The sequence below is a fragment of the Mytilus trossulus genome, chromosome 5 (genome assembly GCF_036588685.1).
Source record: "Mytilus trossulus isolate FHL-02 chromosome 5, PNRI_Mtr1.1.1.hap1, whole genome shotgun sequence".
In the NCBI taxonomy this organism is placed as follows: Eukaryota; Metazoa; Mollusca; class Bivalvia; order Mytilida; family Mytilidae; genus Mytilus; species Mytilus trossulus.
In genome coordinates this window covers 8493144-8506375 of record NC_086377.1, presented here as the reverse complement: position 1 = coordinate 8506375, position 13232 = coordinate 8493144, and the positions used below count along the sequence as shown (strand labels likewise).

Sequence of the window (13232 nt, the reverse complement as noted above, 5' to 3'; positions counted from 1 at the left end):
TAGGCTAAATCGACTGGTTACATTTCCTATAAAAAAGAAAAAAAAATAGTGCTAGTCACATAAGTGTTGATCAAACACTTAAATAATTGACAGACACTGAATTTTGAAAAATGAACTTTTAGAAAAAAAATATATGCCAAATAAAATTCACGACGTCGCCTATGAACCAATCGAGTCCAACCAAGTGCACATGTAAATCGTAAATGTTCTATACTGTTCTGCACTTACCTGCATTAGTCTGCCATCAAGGCTTTAGAGGCAATTATGCCACTTACCTTCGTAAGATTTGTTTAATCCTGGGATTGATTGAAATATTGATAATTCTGATTACCTTTTCGTTTGCGTCGCTTACCTTGTTGAGTATACTTAATATGATAATCTTCTATAAGATTTTCCGCAATGTTATCGATTGGTTCCCAGGTTGGAGTTGATCCGTCTTTCCATTTGCATTTGTAATGAACAACTCCATTCATTGTTTTCTTTCCAAGTAGACATTCAACTTCATACGTTGTTTCGTCTACTATTTCTTTGTCAACTTCATTGTTAACCGTGTCTGCGTTATCTGCATTTGGTTGATGATCATCGTTTTCTTCATCACTGTTCTGTGGTGTGACGATTATGTCATCTTGACGTCTAAATATACGTGGATCGTGATAAATACGTAAATGTTGAGCATTGATCAACGATTTCATTACTTTGCGTGTGTTGCTATTCATTAAACGATATGTGTGATTTGGTCCCAATTGTGTTATCAAATAAGGTCCGTCTGAGTTGTCCTGTAACTTACGAGAAAGTCCTGGGGGGACTTTGTAAACTCGAATTAAAACTTTTTGTCCAACCCTAAAATCTGGTTCCTTTGCCTTTTTGTCATAATGTTGTTTATTCTTTTCTTGGCGACGAGTAACATTGTCTGTGGCTATCTCTTTAGCTATTTTTAATTTTTCGATTACCTCTTGGATATGTTCTTTTGCCTCTTTGCCCATGTTATCTTTTGGTTGTACGTCTACATCGAATGGCAAGTTTATTTCTTTACCAAACAGTAGATAATATGGTGAGTATTCCGTTGATTCTGTCGCTGGTGACATTCTAAAAGCCATCATAATTCCTGGTAGTAATTTTGGCAAGTTGTTAAGATCTTTGCTACAATATGCTCTTAAACATTGTACTAATGTAGAATTTTGTCTTTCGACTGTTGAGTTTGTTTGTGGGTGATATGAAGAAGTGTAGTGACGTTTAACATGAAAAATTTCACTTAGCGCGCTGACAAGTTTCGACATGAAAGCGGCTCCCCTATCACTTAGCAAAATTTTTGGACAACCAAATCTACAAAATATTTCTGAATATAAAACTTTTGCTATGGCGTTGGCGTCTTGTGTTTTTAGCGCAAAAGCTTCACACCATTTGGTAAAACTATCAACGACAAGTAACACGTACCTATCTCCGTCTTTTGTTTGTGTGAGCTCTAAAATGTCCATGTGCCATCTTTCAAATGAGTCCGCTATAGGCATAGGTGTAAGTGGTGCTCTATGATTTTGATTTCTAGTTTTTATCCTTCGACATCGGTCACATGATTTTACATAATCATCTACCTGTTGGTGCATTTTTGGCCAATAGTACTTGAGCTTAAGTGCTTCGTAAACTCTCTTTGTTGCTAAATGTGCGCCACCGCTTTGACTATCATGATAAGCTAGTAATGCATCATCCCTTAGTACTCTTGGAAGTGCTAGTTGTTGATGTTGTCTCGCTTGTTCGCCTGGTTTCTTTGTTCGTCGTTGGTACCAATGATATAGAATGCCATTCAATAAACTATATTGTTGAGATTCTATGTTGACTTTACGTGCTAATTTGTTATTTTCTGGGAGAGTTCCATCATTCAAGTATGCAAATATGTCTTCAAAGTCAGGACATGTGCGTTGTAACGTACCTATATCATCCTGGTGTTCGACTTGCACTGTCGTGGTATCGTCTTGTACGGCTGCTATGACTGTATCTGGATCGTGGTCATAATAAAAATGTACCTCTGTTATTTCTCCTTTTGTCTTATCAAGTGTGAAAAAGTCTGCTGATTTTGGACCATCTTCCATTTGGTCTTGATCTGGATGTGTTTCTGGGTATGTTCGCCTACTTAATGCATCAGCACATGTGTTGTCTTTACCTTTAATATGCTTAATATCAAATGTATAATGTTGTAACGCCATTGCCCATCTTAAAAGTCTTCCCGATTTATGTTTTGTGTTTTGGAGCCAACAAAGGGCTTGATGATCGGTATGTATTATGAATCGATTGTTTGACAGATAGGTGTCATGGTTTTTGATTGCGTTGACAATAGCTAAACATTCTTTTTCAGTTGTGTGGTATTTTCTCTCTGCTGCACCTAACGATCTTCCTCCGTATGCTATTACTCTTGATCTATTTTGGTCGTCTTTTTGTACCAACATATGTCCTATTGCATAATCTGATGCATCACATATGATTTCAAAAGTTTTGTTCATGTCGGCATATGCGAGAATTGGTGATGATGTAAGTTTATAATCTTACATGTTTCAGATGTAAACAAATATTTCGGACATGTAAATTCAAAGCGACTTTCGAGATCATCCTTAGTATTGAATAAAAAAAAATATGCATGCTGTATACGAAATGTACATCATAGAAATCAATATAAATAAATAGTTTGAAATATAAAATTTAGTACCAAAATAATGTGTGACACAAACCTATAGCAAGAAGTTTGCAAATAGGCAAATACATGGCCATAGTAATGCATAGTGGACAACCAGAATTTGAAAACAGAGGCTCTTATAGTGATGGCAATACAAAACCATGCTATAAATGCTTGCAAGTAGGTCATTTTGTGTATGACTGCCCAAATGATTGGGTGTGTAGAAAATGCAAATTACCAGGTCACAAAATGATGGATTGTCCTAATGCATTCCAAGTAGTAGGCAACAAAGAAGAACAAATAGTGGCCACTGATTACTCTGTTACAGTAGATGATTCTCAGTCAACTGAACAGGCTGAGAAACTAAACCCCAAAACAACTGTAGTAAACAAACCAAAAGGTAGACATACAAAAACAACAGACACTAATTCAAACAATGCAAACAAGACAAGTTCAGCAAAACCAGGGAAGGGAAAGGCTAGTATGAATGAGACAAGTTCTGACAAAGCACAATCATATATAGACAAATTTATGAACACACCGCAAAGTCAACGCAGGAATCTGTCTCAACATCATACCCCACCTACACCTCCAGAGAACTTACATGACAGGACTACTGGTAATAATGGCCCCAAAAAGGTCAAAGCTTGATAATTGTAGTCATATAGACAATGTAAAATATTTTAATGTAAATATTATAGTACAATGATCTTTTATCTATATACAATATAAACCTCTTTTTAAGAGTTGACTTCAATGTGTTGATGTTGTTGATGGTGAAGTTGACTATTGGTAATAAATGCAACTCATGTGCATGTTTTTATAAATGCAAACTCACAAACTTAATTCTAACTGCTTTGCTAAGCTATAACAAAAGATATATAAAGTGTGAGATGTATGTGTCAAAAAGAAATATATTACCAACTATTTTTAATATCAATGAAGTATCTCATGAAATATATGTATATATATGCACGATGTGCATTATTGCTTTAATATTATTTACAACTATTGTGTTTACTATTGGTCAATCGCTGAAAAAAATCGAACAGCGAATATTTATTGATATAATTATCATAACACTAGAAAGTGGGTTTTTATCTGCGCTATGTTTAGCGCAAGTATACAAAAGCTGTGTGCTATTAATAGTAAATGAACGATTGTAGACATTATGTAGAACACTGAATACAATATTAATATTCAACTTTTCACTGTTTAAAATGTATAAATACTTACCTCAATGTCAGCGTATTCATCCATATATATTATACAGTATTGGTAGTTCAACAAAATACATTTTTGAAGCATATTTGAATGTTGCGGTACATGTAATAAATCCACGATATGCACTATTGAATATTCCTTTACACTTCCTTATAGATACAAGTAAAATATCTTGCGAAAAGTTTACTTTTTTAGTAAGCATAGCCGACACAATTTTAAAAGCAAACGATGAATTTTACATACGTTATTATCCTAAATTTGTTTACATTCTCCATTCCACTTTTTCAAATAAAAGTATACACACACATTTTCATAATTATGTGAATAAGACACGCATATCGAATAGATATATCCATTCAAATAGTCATTGTAAGGCTGTAACAAATCGCACGTGGATGTTGATTTTTTCAGTGTCAATTTTATTGTCTATTGATTTTTACAAAACAAGGTCAAATCAGGCCGGTAAATTAAATGCCGTATTCACAGGTAGCGTGTTTTATTTGCTACCTGTAATTTTAGGTAGCTTGATGAATTGTACTTTTTATGTTTATAGAAATAGAGTGATATGCATTGTTGATTTCTATATGATTGTTATAAACATGTGTTTTAGTTGTATTGTTTGCAGACATGAACAGTTTTGTGAGAAAGTAATACAATTATATATATATGAAACTAAACTTTGAAATGGCATCTAAATTGCTAATAAACTTAAGTAGTTTAAATGTAAATGGTACTAAAAATAAAGTTAAAAGAGACAGAGTAATTGAATGGATTAAATGTCAAAATACTTCTATCTGTTTTCTACAAGAAACTCATTTTAATGAAAACATAGAAAAAGAAATAAGAAACAATTCAGATTTTGACATATTTTGCAGTCACGGAACAACCTCTAGTAGGGGTGTGGCTATTCTCATTAAAAAGTCACGGAATTATAAGTTGATAAATAAACATAACGATGTAGATGGACGATCAATTCTTTTAAATGTAGAAATTGATGAAAGCGTGTTTACACTAATGTGTATATATGCACCTAATTGTAAAAGTAATAGAAAGATATTTTTCAAAAAAGTAAATAAAACCTTAAAAGCACAAGGGATGGGATAGGAATTACGATAATGGGGAGAGATTTCAATGATACGATGAAAGCGATAGACAAGCAAAATGCTCGTTCAGAGGTAAAAAATGTACAATCAGTAAATAGTTTAAAATCTGTAATAAAAACAAATAACTTAACAGACCTTTGGAGATATTCAAATAAAAATATACAACAATATACTTGGCGAAGAAAAGATAAATCACAGGCAAGTAGGATTGATATGATTCTGATAGGTTCAGAATTCATACCACTAGTAGAATGTTTAGAACAGGTGCATCAGAAAAGGGAAGGGAGTACTGGAAAATAAATATTCTATATTAGAAGATAAAGACTACATAAAATTATTTAATCAAGAAATGGAAAGCTGCTTTATGGGTAATCGTAATTTAAAAAACCTTGGTTTAGCATGGGATATATTTAAAATAAGGATAAGGGAGGCAACTATAGCTTATTGTAAATCTAAAGCAAAATTTACAAGAGAAAACTTACGAACTCTTGAAAAAAAATTAGAAATAAAGTTGAAAATAAGAGATGAACAAGAATCTGAGAATAACGTTTTAGATAAAGATATTAAAGAACTTGAAAATAATATTGCCAAAATTTATGAACAAAAGTCTAAAGGTGCTCAAATAAGATCACGAGAGAAGTGGGTTGAATTTGGGGAAAAAATAACTCGTACTTCTTAGGGTTAGAAAAACAGAGACAGGTAAAAAAGTCAATCAATAAATTAAAAGGGGAAAATGGTGAGATTTTAACGGATCAAAGTGATATACTTTGTAATATTAGAGAATATTATAAAAAGTTATACTCGACGCAAAGCCCTGATAAAAAATGAAGCAACAAATATATATTTGAGACAAAACTTGATAAAGAAATGGATAAAAATGATAAATCAATTTGCGATGGGGATATTACAGTAGAAGAATGCTCAAATGCTATTTATAAAATGAAACTTAATAAATCCCCTGGATTAGACGGTTTAACAGTTGAATTTCATAGAAAATTTTGGGAAAATTTAAAGTTCATAGTAGTAAACATTCTTAATATTGGTACAAAGATCAAACACTCACATATTCACAGCGTACAAGTGTATTAACGCTTTTATTTAAAAAAAAGTGATCCATTGTCACTAGATAATTACCGTCCTATTTCTCTTTTAAATATTGACATGAAACTTCTATCGTACGCTCTAGCACAACGATTAAAAACAATCTTACCAAAATTGATTAAAGATGATCAGACTGGATATGTTAAAAATAGATTGATTGGTTTTAATCTTAGACAGATACAAGATATTATAGATTTTACTGATTTATACAAAATTGAGGGGGCTATAGTCTTTGTTGATTTTTCTAAAGCGTTTGACTCTCTAGAATGGAATTTTATGTTTTCAGTTTTAAAACATTTTGGATTTAATGAATCTTTTATAAGATGGGTTAAGACTTTATATAGCGATATTCAAACATGTGTTATGAATAATGGTTGGATATCTGAAGTCTTTAAAAACACAAGAGGTATACGTCAAGGATGTCCTTTATCTGCATTATTATTTGTTTTATCTGTGGAAATTATGGCTTCAAGATTAAGAAGCAATACTGATTTCAAAGGTATCAGAGTCAAATTAGATAGCAAAAATCATACTATAAAAATTTCGCAACTGGCAGATGTTACTTCTTTATTTTGTTGTTCTAAATATGATGTTCAAGTAGCTATGAATGAAATTGAAATTTTTGGTTCTTATTCAGGGCTGAAATTAAATAGAAATAAAACAGAGGGGTTGTGGGTAGGAAAACTTAAATCTTGTAAAGACAAAATTGAGGGAATCAACTGGAGCAATGGACCAGTTAAAACTCTTGGCATTTACTTTGGGCATTGTCAAAAGGAATGTAAAAAGCTAAATTGGGAAAATAAGATTGAAAAGATGAATAAATTATTTTATTCTTGGCGAAAAAGAAATCTTACAATTTTTGGAAAAATTTGGATAATTAAAACATTAATTGTGCCCATATTTACTTTTGTGGGATCTGCTTGCAGAGTTCCAGAGAAATTTTTAAAGGAAATAGAAAAAAGTTGTTTTAAATTTATTTGGGATAATAAACCAGATAAAGTAAAAAGAAATTCAATTATTGGTCCATATGAAAAGGGGGGTTTGAATATGATAGATATCAGAAGTTATTTCACTGCTTTAAAAGCTATGTGGGTAAAAAGACTAGTAAATGATTTTGAAGGAGGGAGGACAATTATACCTAAACACTATTTTTATAACTTTGGGTCAAACTGGTTAGTGTTTCAAACAAACAGTGGGGATAAGACAGACGAAAGCATTGAAAACATCCCTGATTTTTATAAAGATATTATTAAATGTTGGAAATTAACTGGTGGAGGTCTAACTAAAAAAACAGAAACATTTACAGATATAAGAAAACAAATATTATGGAACAATAAATTTATTAAATTTGAAAATAAAGCTATATTTTTAAAATATTGGATAAAAAGCGATCTTATTTATGTAAATGATATCATAGATGAAAAAGGTTGTATTTCTCAAGACTTCATTGTCAATAAACTAAAAAATAAATCAAACTGGTTGGCTGAAATTAATTTAGTAAAGAAATCTATACCAAAAGACTGGGCAGTAATTTTAAAATCGGAAAATTCTATAAAAAGTATTGTTAATATAAAAAGAAACCAATTTATATTGGATGGTTTACCTATAAAAGTAGAAGCTTTAACAAATAAACTTTTATATAAGTCTCTGATAAATAAAAAAATTGAACCAGCTATTGGACCAAAAAAATGGCTGCGTATATTTGATATAGATGATGTGTTATATCAAAACTATCTTTATACATTTTTATTCAGATACTTAAAAGAAAATAAACTTAGAATTTTTAGATGGAAATTACTACAACATATTCTACCTACAAAGAAACTTTTATGCAGGTGGAAAATTGTAAACAATAGTTCTTGTAATTTTTATACACAAGAAGAAGATTATGATCACTTTTTTATACAGTGTCCGTATTTAAAACTTTTTTGGAATAAAATAAATGAAGTTTTAAAGAACAGTAAAATATCTTTTAAGATAAAACTAAGACACTTAGTATTTGGATATAAAACTTCAGAAGAAGAATATTTTGACTTAAACTATTTTTTAACAATTGTGGGTTTTTCAATTTACAAAGCCTACTACATATCAGATCAAAAGACAAAAAATGTCAATGTTTTCTCAATTTTTCTCAATGAGTTCAATAGAAGAGTATGTTTGAAAATTAAAAGTAATGTTTTAGCAACTATTAGAAAACATATGAATAGTCATAGTATCTGATTAAGTGATATTATCTGATATATTATATATGATGTAAAACTGTAATATGTATTTTGCAACTAATCAAAACCCTGAGTGATTAGTGGATTGTAACAGGGAAAATCAGGAGGAGCTTGGACTCCTGAATGATATTGTAACAAGCCAATATTTGAAATAAATATTTATTCATGTTGTTAAAAAAAAAAAAACATTTCAATTTCTAATGTTTTTTCACATAAAAACCAAACAGCCTTGGTTTTAAAAGTCCTTTGAATTTGATGTAACCGTTGCTGTTGATAGGGTAGACATGTTTGGAAATAGGGTCAAAATCGCACATTTCGCTTCAATTTGAGGGAAAACGAGCCTGGTGACCCCTTTTTTCCTTGCATTTTTTGATTCAGCATTATAAAATCTACAGAATATGTGAAAATAAAAAAAAATCTACCGGGGGTCACTATTTGGGTGAGCCACCTTAATTGCTAATAAAACCAGGGGATTTGATTAGCAAAATATACTTTATATTTATATCTTTTGTTAGTTGCATTTTACAAAGTATTCATACGAGCACACAATACATACATATTATTCAGTGATCCTACATATAAACAATCATATATAAGAAAGAAATTATAATAAAAAAACCAAAAAGACGGATTTTTGTCCGTCATTTGTTTTGATTATATAAAACTAGTTTAACCGAAAGTAGAATGATCAAGAATGACCAAGCATGGTCGACCTCATGGCTAGACGAATAATTCCATGAAGTGGTGAGTAATGTATTGCAGTCATCAAGTGACTTATCAAATGTGTAAATTTCTAAACTTATTATAATCAAATATTTCTGGTAAGTAATAATGAAATATATTGAAGAGATCAAAGAAGGAGCTATTTACCCCTGATCTTGATTATTTTGTAAATTATTGATTGATTGATTCTTTGTTATTTAAATACTGACTGAAGTATTTTTATTAGATCTAATTCTCCGAAAAAAATATAATCAAAGTTTGGATATTTTCCTCTGAAACTTTTTCAAAAATAGACTTTCTGGATGATCTAACATTTGTGTTTCAATCTCATTTTTTAGAACTGACAACATGTTCACAAATTTAGTTCTCTTTTCTGATAAATAACAACATTTATAAATCACAAAACAAATCATTGCTATGACATGATTAAGTGGATTATATTCAATATCTTCAATTGTATATCCAAGCACAAGATTTTTAAGACAGAGGACATGTTGATCTATATTGAAATACATAAATATGTCATAAATTTTTGACCAATAATTTTTGACCCATTTACATTCAAAGAAAAAATGATTATAGTTATCACATTTGGAACAAATCACACAATTTGGATTATCAGATATTTTCCAACGGTGCAAATTGGAATAAATTGCTGTAATATTATGCAGTAATTTCCATCTTAAAATTTTCATTCTATTATCTTTTAAAAAATGGAACGCAAAAATAAGGTTCTTCTTTATAAAATAAGTAACGTTATCAAAAGTGAAATGATTTTTCCATAAATGGAATCCTACTGGGAGCTTTTTATTAGATATAATTAAAATATTATATATTTCTTTGAATGAAATTTTGTCCAGATTGTAATACAATCCATGACTATTCATCTTTATGTCATGTTGAAAATGAATTTTAGTATTTAAAGATGTTTTACTCTTTAATTTTCTTTCCACTTGTGTTCATTGCGTGGACTTCATTTGGTGCATACAAGTTTAATAAGGTAAACATCTTATCTTGAATTTCCAAATTAATTAAAACTATTCTTCCTTCATTGTCACAAAATTCATTTATTATTTTAACGTCGAGTGTTTTGTGAATAAAGAAAGAAACACTTCTCGAATTTGGTTTGCCTAAACTGTGATGGTGTTTTCCATAAAATTCATTATTAATTTTCGTTATAATATCTTTGAAAAATGGGTTTGTTGTGCCATTAAAATGTCACACTTTTGATGTTTAAACCATGTGTATAGTCTAAAGCGTTGATCTTTCTTTGCTGACCCATGACAATTTAATGAACAAATATGAAGATTTTTAATGTTCATAGTAGTTAGTTGTATTTGTTGCTATAGAAAAAAGTTCTAAAAAACATTTAAATTTCAGATTCAACATTAAAGATTGATGTGTTGACCTTGTATGAGTTAACGACTACCTGAATTATTTTTACAGTCAACATGTGCATGATATGGAATGTAAACAAATGAATAATTCTAGGAGTATTTATATCTGAAACATCATATACAGGATTTACATTACAATATAGTGTGGATACATCATTATTTTGTGAAATTGATATTCTACATGTAACTGATATCGATTTTAACCATTTATGAAAATTTATAAATAGACATACTAGTAGAATGGACCTTGACAGTATAATAATCCCAAACTTAGAACTATAAAATTGAATTAGTTTACTGCCGAACTGAGATCCATATAAGTGAATTATATTGGACATTTCAACAAAATCTTTTAAAGTGATGCTGATGCTTTTACAGTTCATGAATGCCGTACTAGTTTCAAGTGACTTATAAACAGTGTTTGTTTCTGATAGAGTTTTTGTCTCTTTATTCAAAAGATTGCTTTTACATTCTAAACAGTCTTCATAAAGACTTTTATCTGTATTTGAAATATTTACATATTTTTAAATAACTCTTTACATGTACTTGTATTTATTTTTTTCTTCTTTGAATGTATTCTATCTGTTATATAGACATCACACTCACAAATTATGTTTATGTTAACATTATAGACACAGTCTATAGTTACATGAAAAAGTAAACAAATATATATATATACAATTTGAATAAAATTAAAAACATATTTAATAGAAAATGTTTTTTGTTTTTTTTTATTTTTTTTAATATTTTTTTTGAGGAAATTAGGATTTTTAGGTTCCTCTCTTGCATGCAGCGCATCAGTAGGGGTGGTTGCATTTTGTTTATTTCGTGTTCTTGTCTCATCATTGTGTTTTTGAGAAGGTGTCCAAAAAGCTTCCTTTCAGAAGTGATCCATGCTTTGCTGATCTCCAGAAGAACGGTGTTGTTTGTCCTTGTTGGTTTTTTGTCGTTTAGCTTTTCTAACCTGACTCTTTTCGTCTGTAGAATTTGTATCAGAAGCTTTCGGATTTTCTTTTGATTGATTGTTTTGATTGTTATTGTCTTGTTTCTCTGCTGTTTCACTTGCAACATGTATTTGTTTGTTGAATGTAAATCTGTTTTTAGAATTCGACAGATCTGGAGATTGGTGTTTAGTATAATTTCTGTTTTTCTGATTAGGCTGATGACTAGATTTGTTGTCAGAATCAGAATCGGATTCTGATTGGCTGTCTTCACTGGAGGAGACAGTTTCAGCATTACAGTATTGGGTTGTATGGCCTGATTTGCCACAAGTTTGACACAACCAGTCATTTGGACAAGTAGTGCAGTAATTTGATTTATGTCCACTGCCTCCACAAGTTCTGCATACCCAGTCATTTGGACACTCAAAAAGCTTATGCCCCTCTTCCAGACATTTTTTTGCATTTGACTGCTTTCTGAGTGTCTTCTTGGCCCATGTGGAGAACTATAGCTCTTAAGAAGAAGAGTTTTTTGTAATGGTGTGGAGATAGGATCACAAATAGCAAAGCGATCACCGGTCTGACAGTTTGTTAGACGCCCATCAACTCTTAACCTCTCCCTATTTATTTTGTGTACAATACAGTTCTTCTCTTCTAATGCTCTTTGGATTTGTCCATCATCCGCTGAGCAGGGTGTATTTTTTACTCTCACCCAAAATGTTTGATGGATTTTCATTATTAGCTACCATAGGATTTCTGGCGTAAGTTTGAATCAGCTTCTTTCGAATGACAATACCATTAGTAAGTATTTTTTCCCTGTCCCCATGATTATCTAAATATTACCTCCACATCCCCCTCACTCTTTGTAAGCCTTTTAAGTTACTGGGGTCTACGAGGCATTCAACTGCTTTATACAGTTCGACAGGCGTGAGATATTGATCTCTTGTGGTCCCTTGTGGGCTTACTAGAGCCAACTAAATCATCTTCTATTATGAATATTGGTTTTACGTCACTTACTGACTGATCTTTTGAAGATGTATCTTCGGAAGAGGCTATTTCAGCATACGTTTTAGTCTGGGTTGTTTTAATTGTCCCTCCGTCCGCCATATTGTATGATAGTGTATAACAACAATCAGCAAAACTACACTGTTTTTACGATAAATAACTTAAATATGCACCTCAATTTGCACTCAACACTAGGGAAACTGTCTAATGAAATCACATGAAATCAGAAATTTAAGAATTGCTACGTATAATATCAAATATTCTTTTGTTTTTCGAAGAGCTCTGGCCTACCGTGGTTATGGCAAGGGCGCGATTTACTGTTTAAGACTTTTGATTACTTCAATCAGTTTTACTTCAAACAGTTTTACTTCAATCAGTGTTCTTCAATCAGTTTTCTTCAATCAGTTTTCTTTAATCAGTTTTCCAGAATGTCCTTCTCTTATAATAACCCATGTGTCATTTATATGTAGTTACATACAGCAGTGGATGCGTACGCGGAACACAGTGCTCATTCAGGAATAAAAACAAATCCAAGGATATAATTCGCCAATTAGACAAAGAATAAACTCTGAATAATAGTATTTGTATGCAGCAATTCCTGAAATGTTCATGACTCAGCTTATAGTAGGTTGCTGCTTGAAATGAAGCTTTTGAGGGTGATTTTTCCTAATGAAAATGATGGGCTCCTATCTTAAAAGGTTAACTGACGCCCTGTTGATAACGTTGACCGTTATGTAATCGTTTTGTCATATCAAACCGCGCTTATGTTGCCAAGATGAAGCCACAATACCGTGTTTTGTTCGCCAGTTACTAAAAACATTGAAACTTTATATCATGAACACCAAAATAAATGTATA

General features: G+C 31.1%; 2 protein-coding genes across 2 annotated transcripts; both read right to left on the bottom strand.

Moving 5' to 3' along the window:
* Positions 1 to 236: 236 nt before the first annotated feature.
* Positions 237 to 1056, bottom strand: LOC134719390 (uncharacterized). Its single transcript, XM_063582395.1, has one exon. It carries the CDS (start codon positions 981 to 983, stop codon positions 291 to 293), a length of 693 nt encoding a protein of 230 aa, XP_063438465.1. The 5' UTR covers positions 984 to 1056; the 3' UTR covers positions 237 to 290.
* Positions 1057 to 11312: 10256 nt separating this feature from the next.
* LOC134717561 (RNA polymerase-associated protein LEO1-like) lies at positions 11313 to 12477 on the bottom strand. The gene is made up of 2 exons (XM_063580051.1): positions 12388 to 12477; positions 11313 to 11876 (listed from the first exon to the last, which is right to left on the bottom strand). The coding sequence occupies exons 1-2, from the start codon at positions 12475 to 12477 to the stop codon at positions 11313 to 11315; spliced, it is 654 nt and encodes a 217-aa protein (XP_063436121.1).
* Between the last annotated feature and the right edge of the window lie 755 nt (positions 12478 to 13232).

Bases quoted from the DNA above. Each gene is read 5' to 3' on its own strand.
- LOC134717561 (XM_063580051.1), bottom strand. From the start codon at position 12,477: ATGGCGGACGGAGGGACAATTAAAACAACCCAGACTAAAACGTATGCT. The intron at 11,877-12,387 runs GTAAGTGACGTA...TAAGAGCTATAG, and splicing joins CATCTTCAAAAGATCAGTCA to TTCTCCACATGGGCCAAGAA.
- LOC134719390 (XM_063582395.1), bottom strand. From the start codon at position 983: ATGGGCAAAGAGGCAAAAGAACATATCCAAGAGGTAATCGAAAAATTA.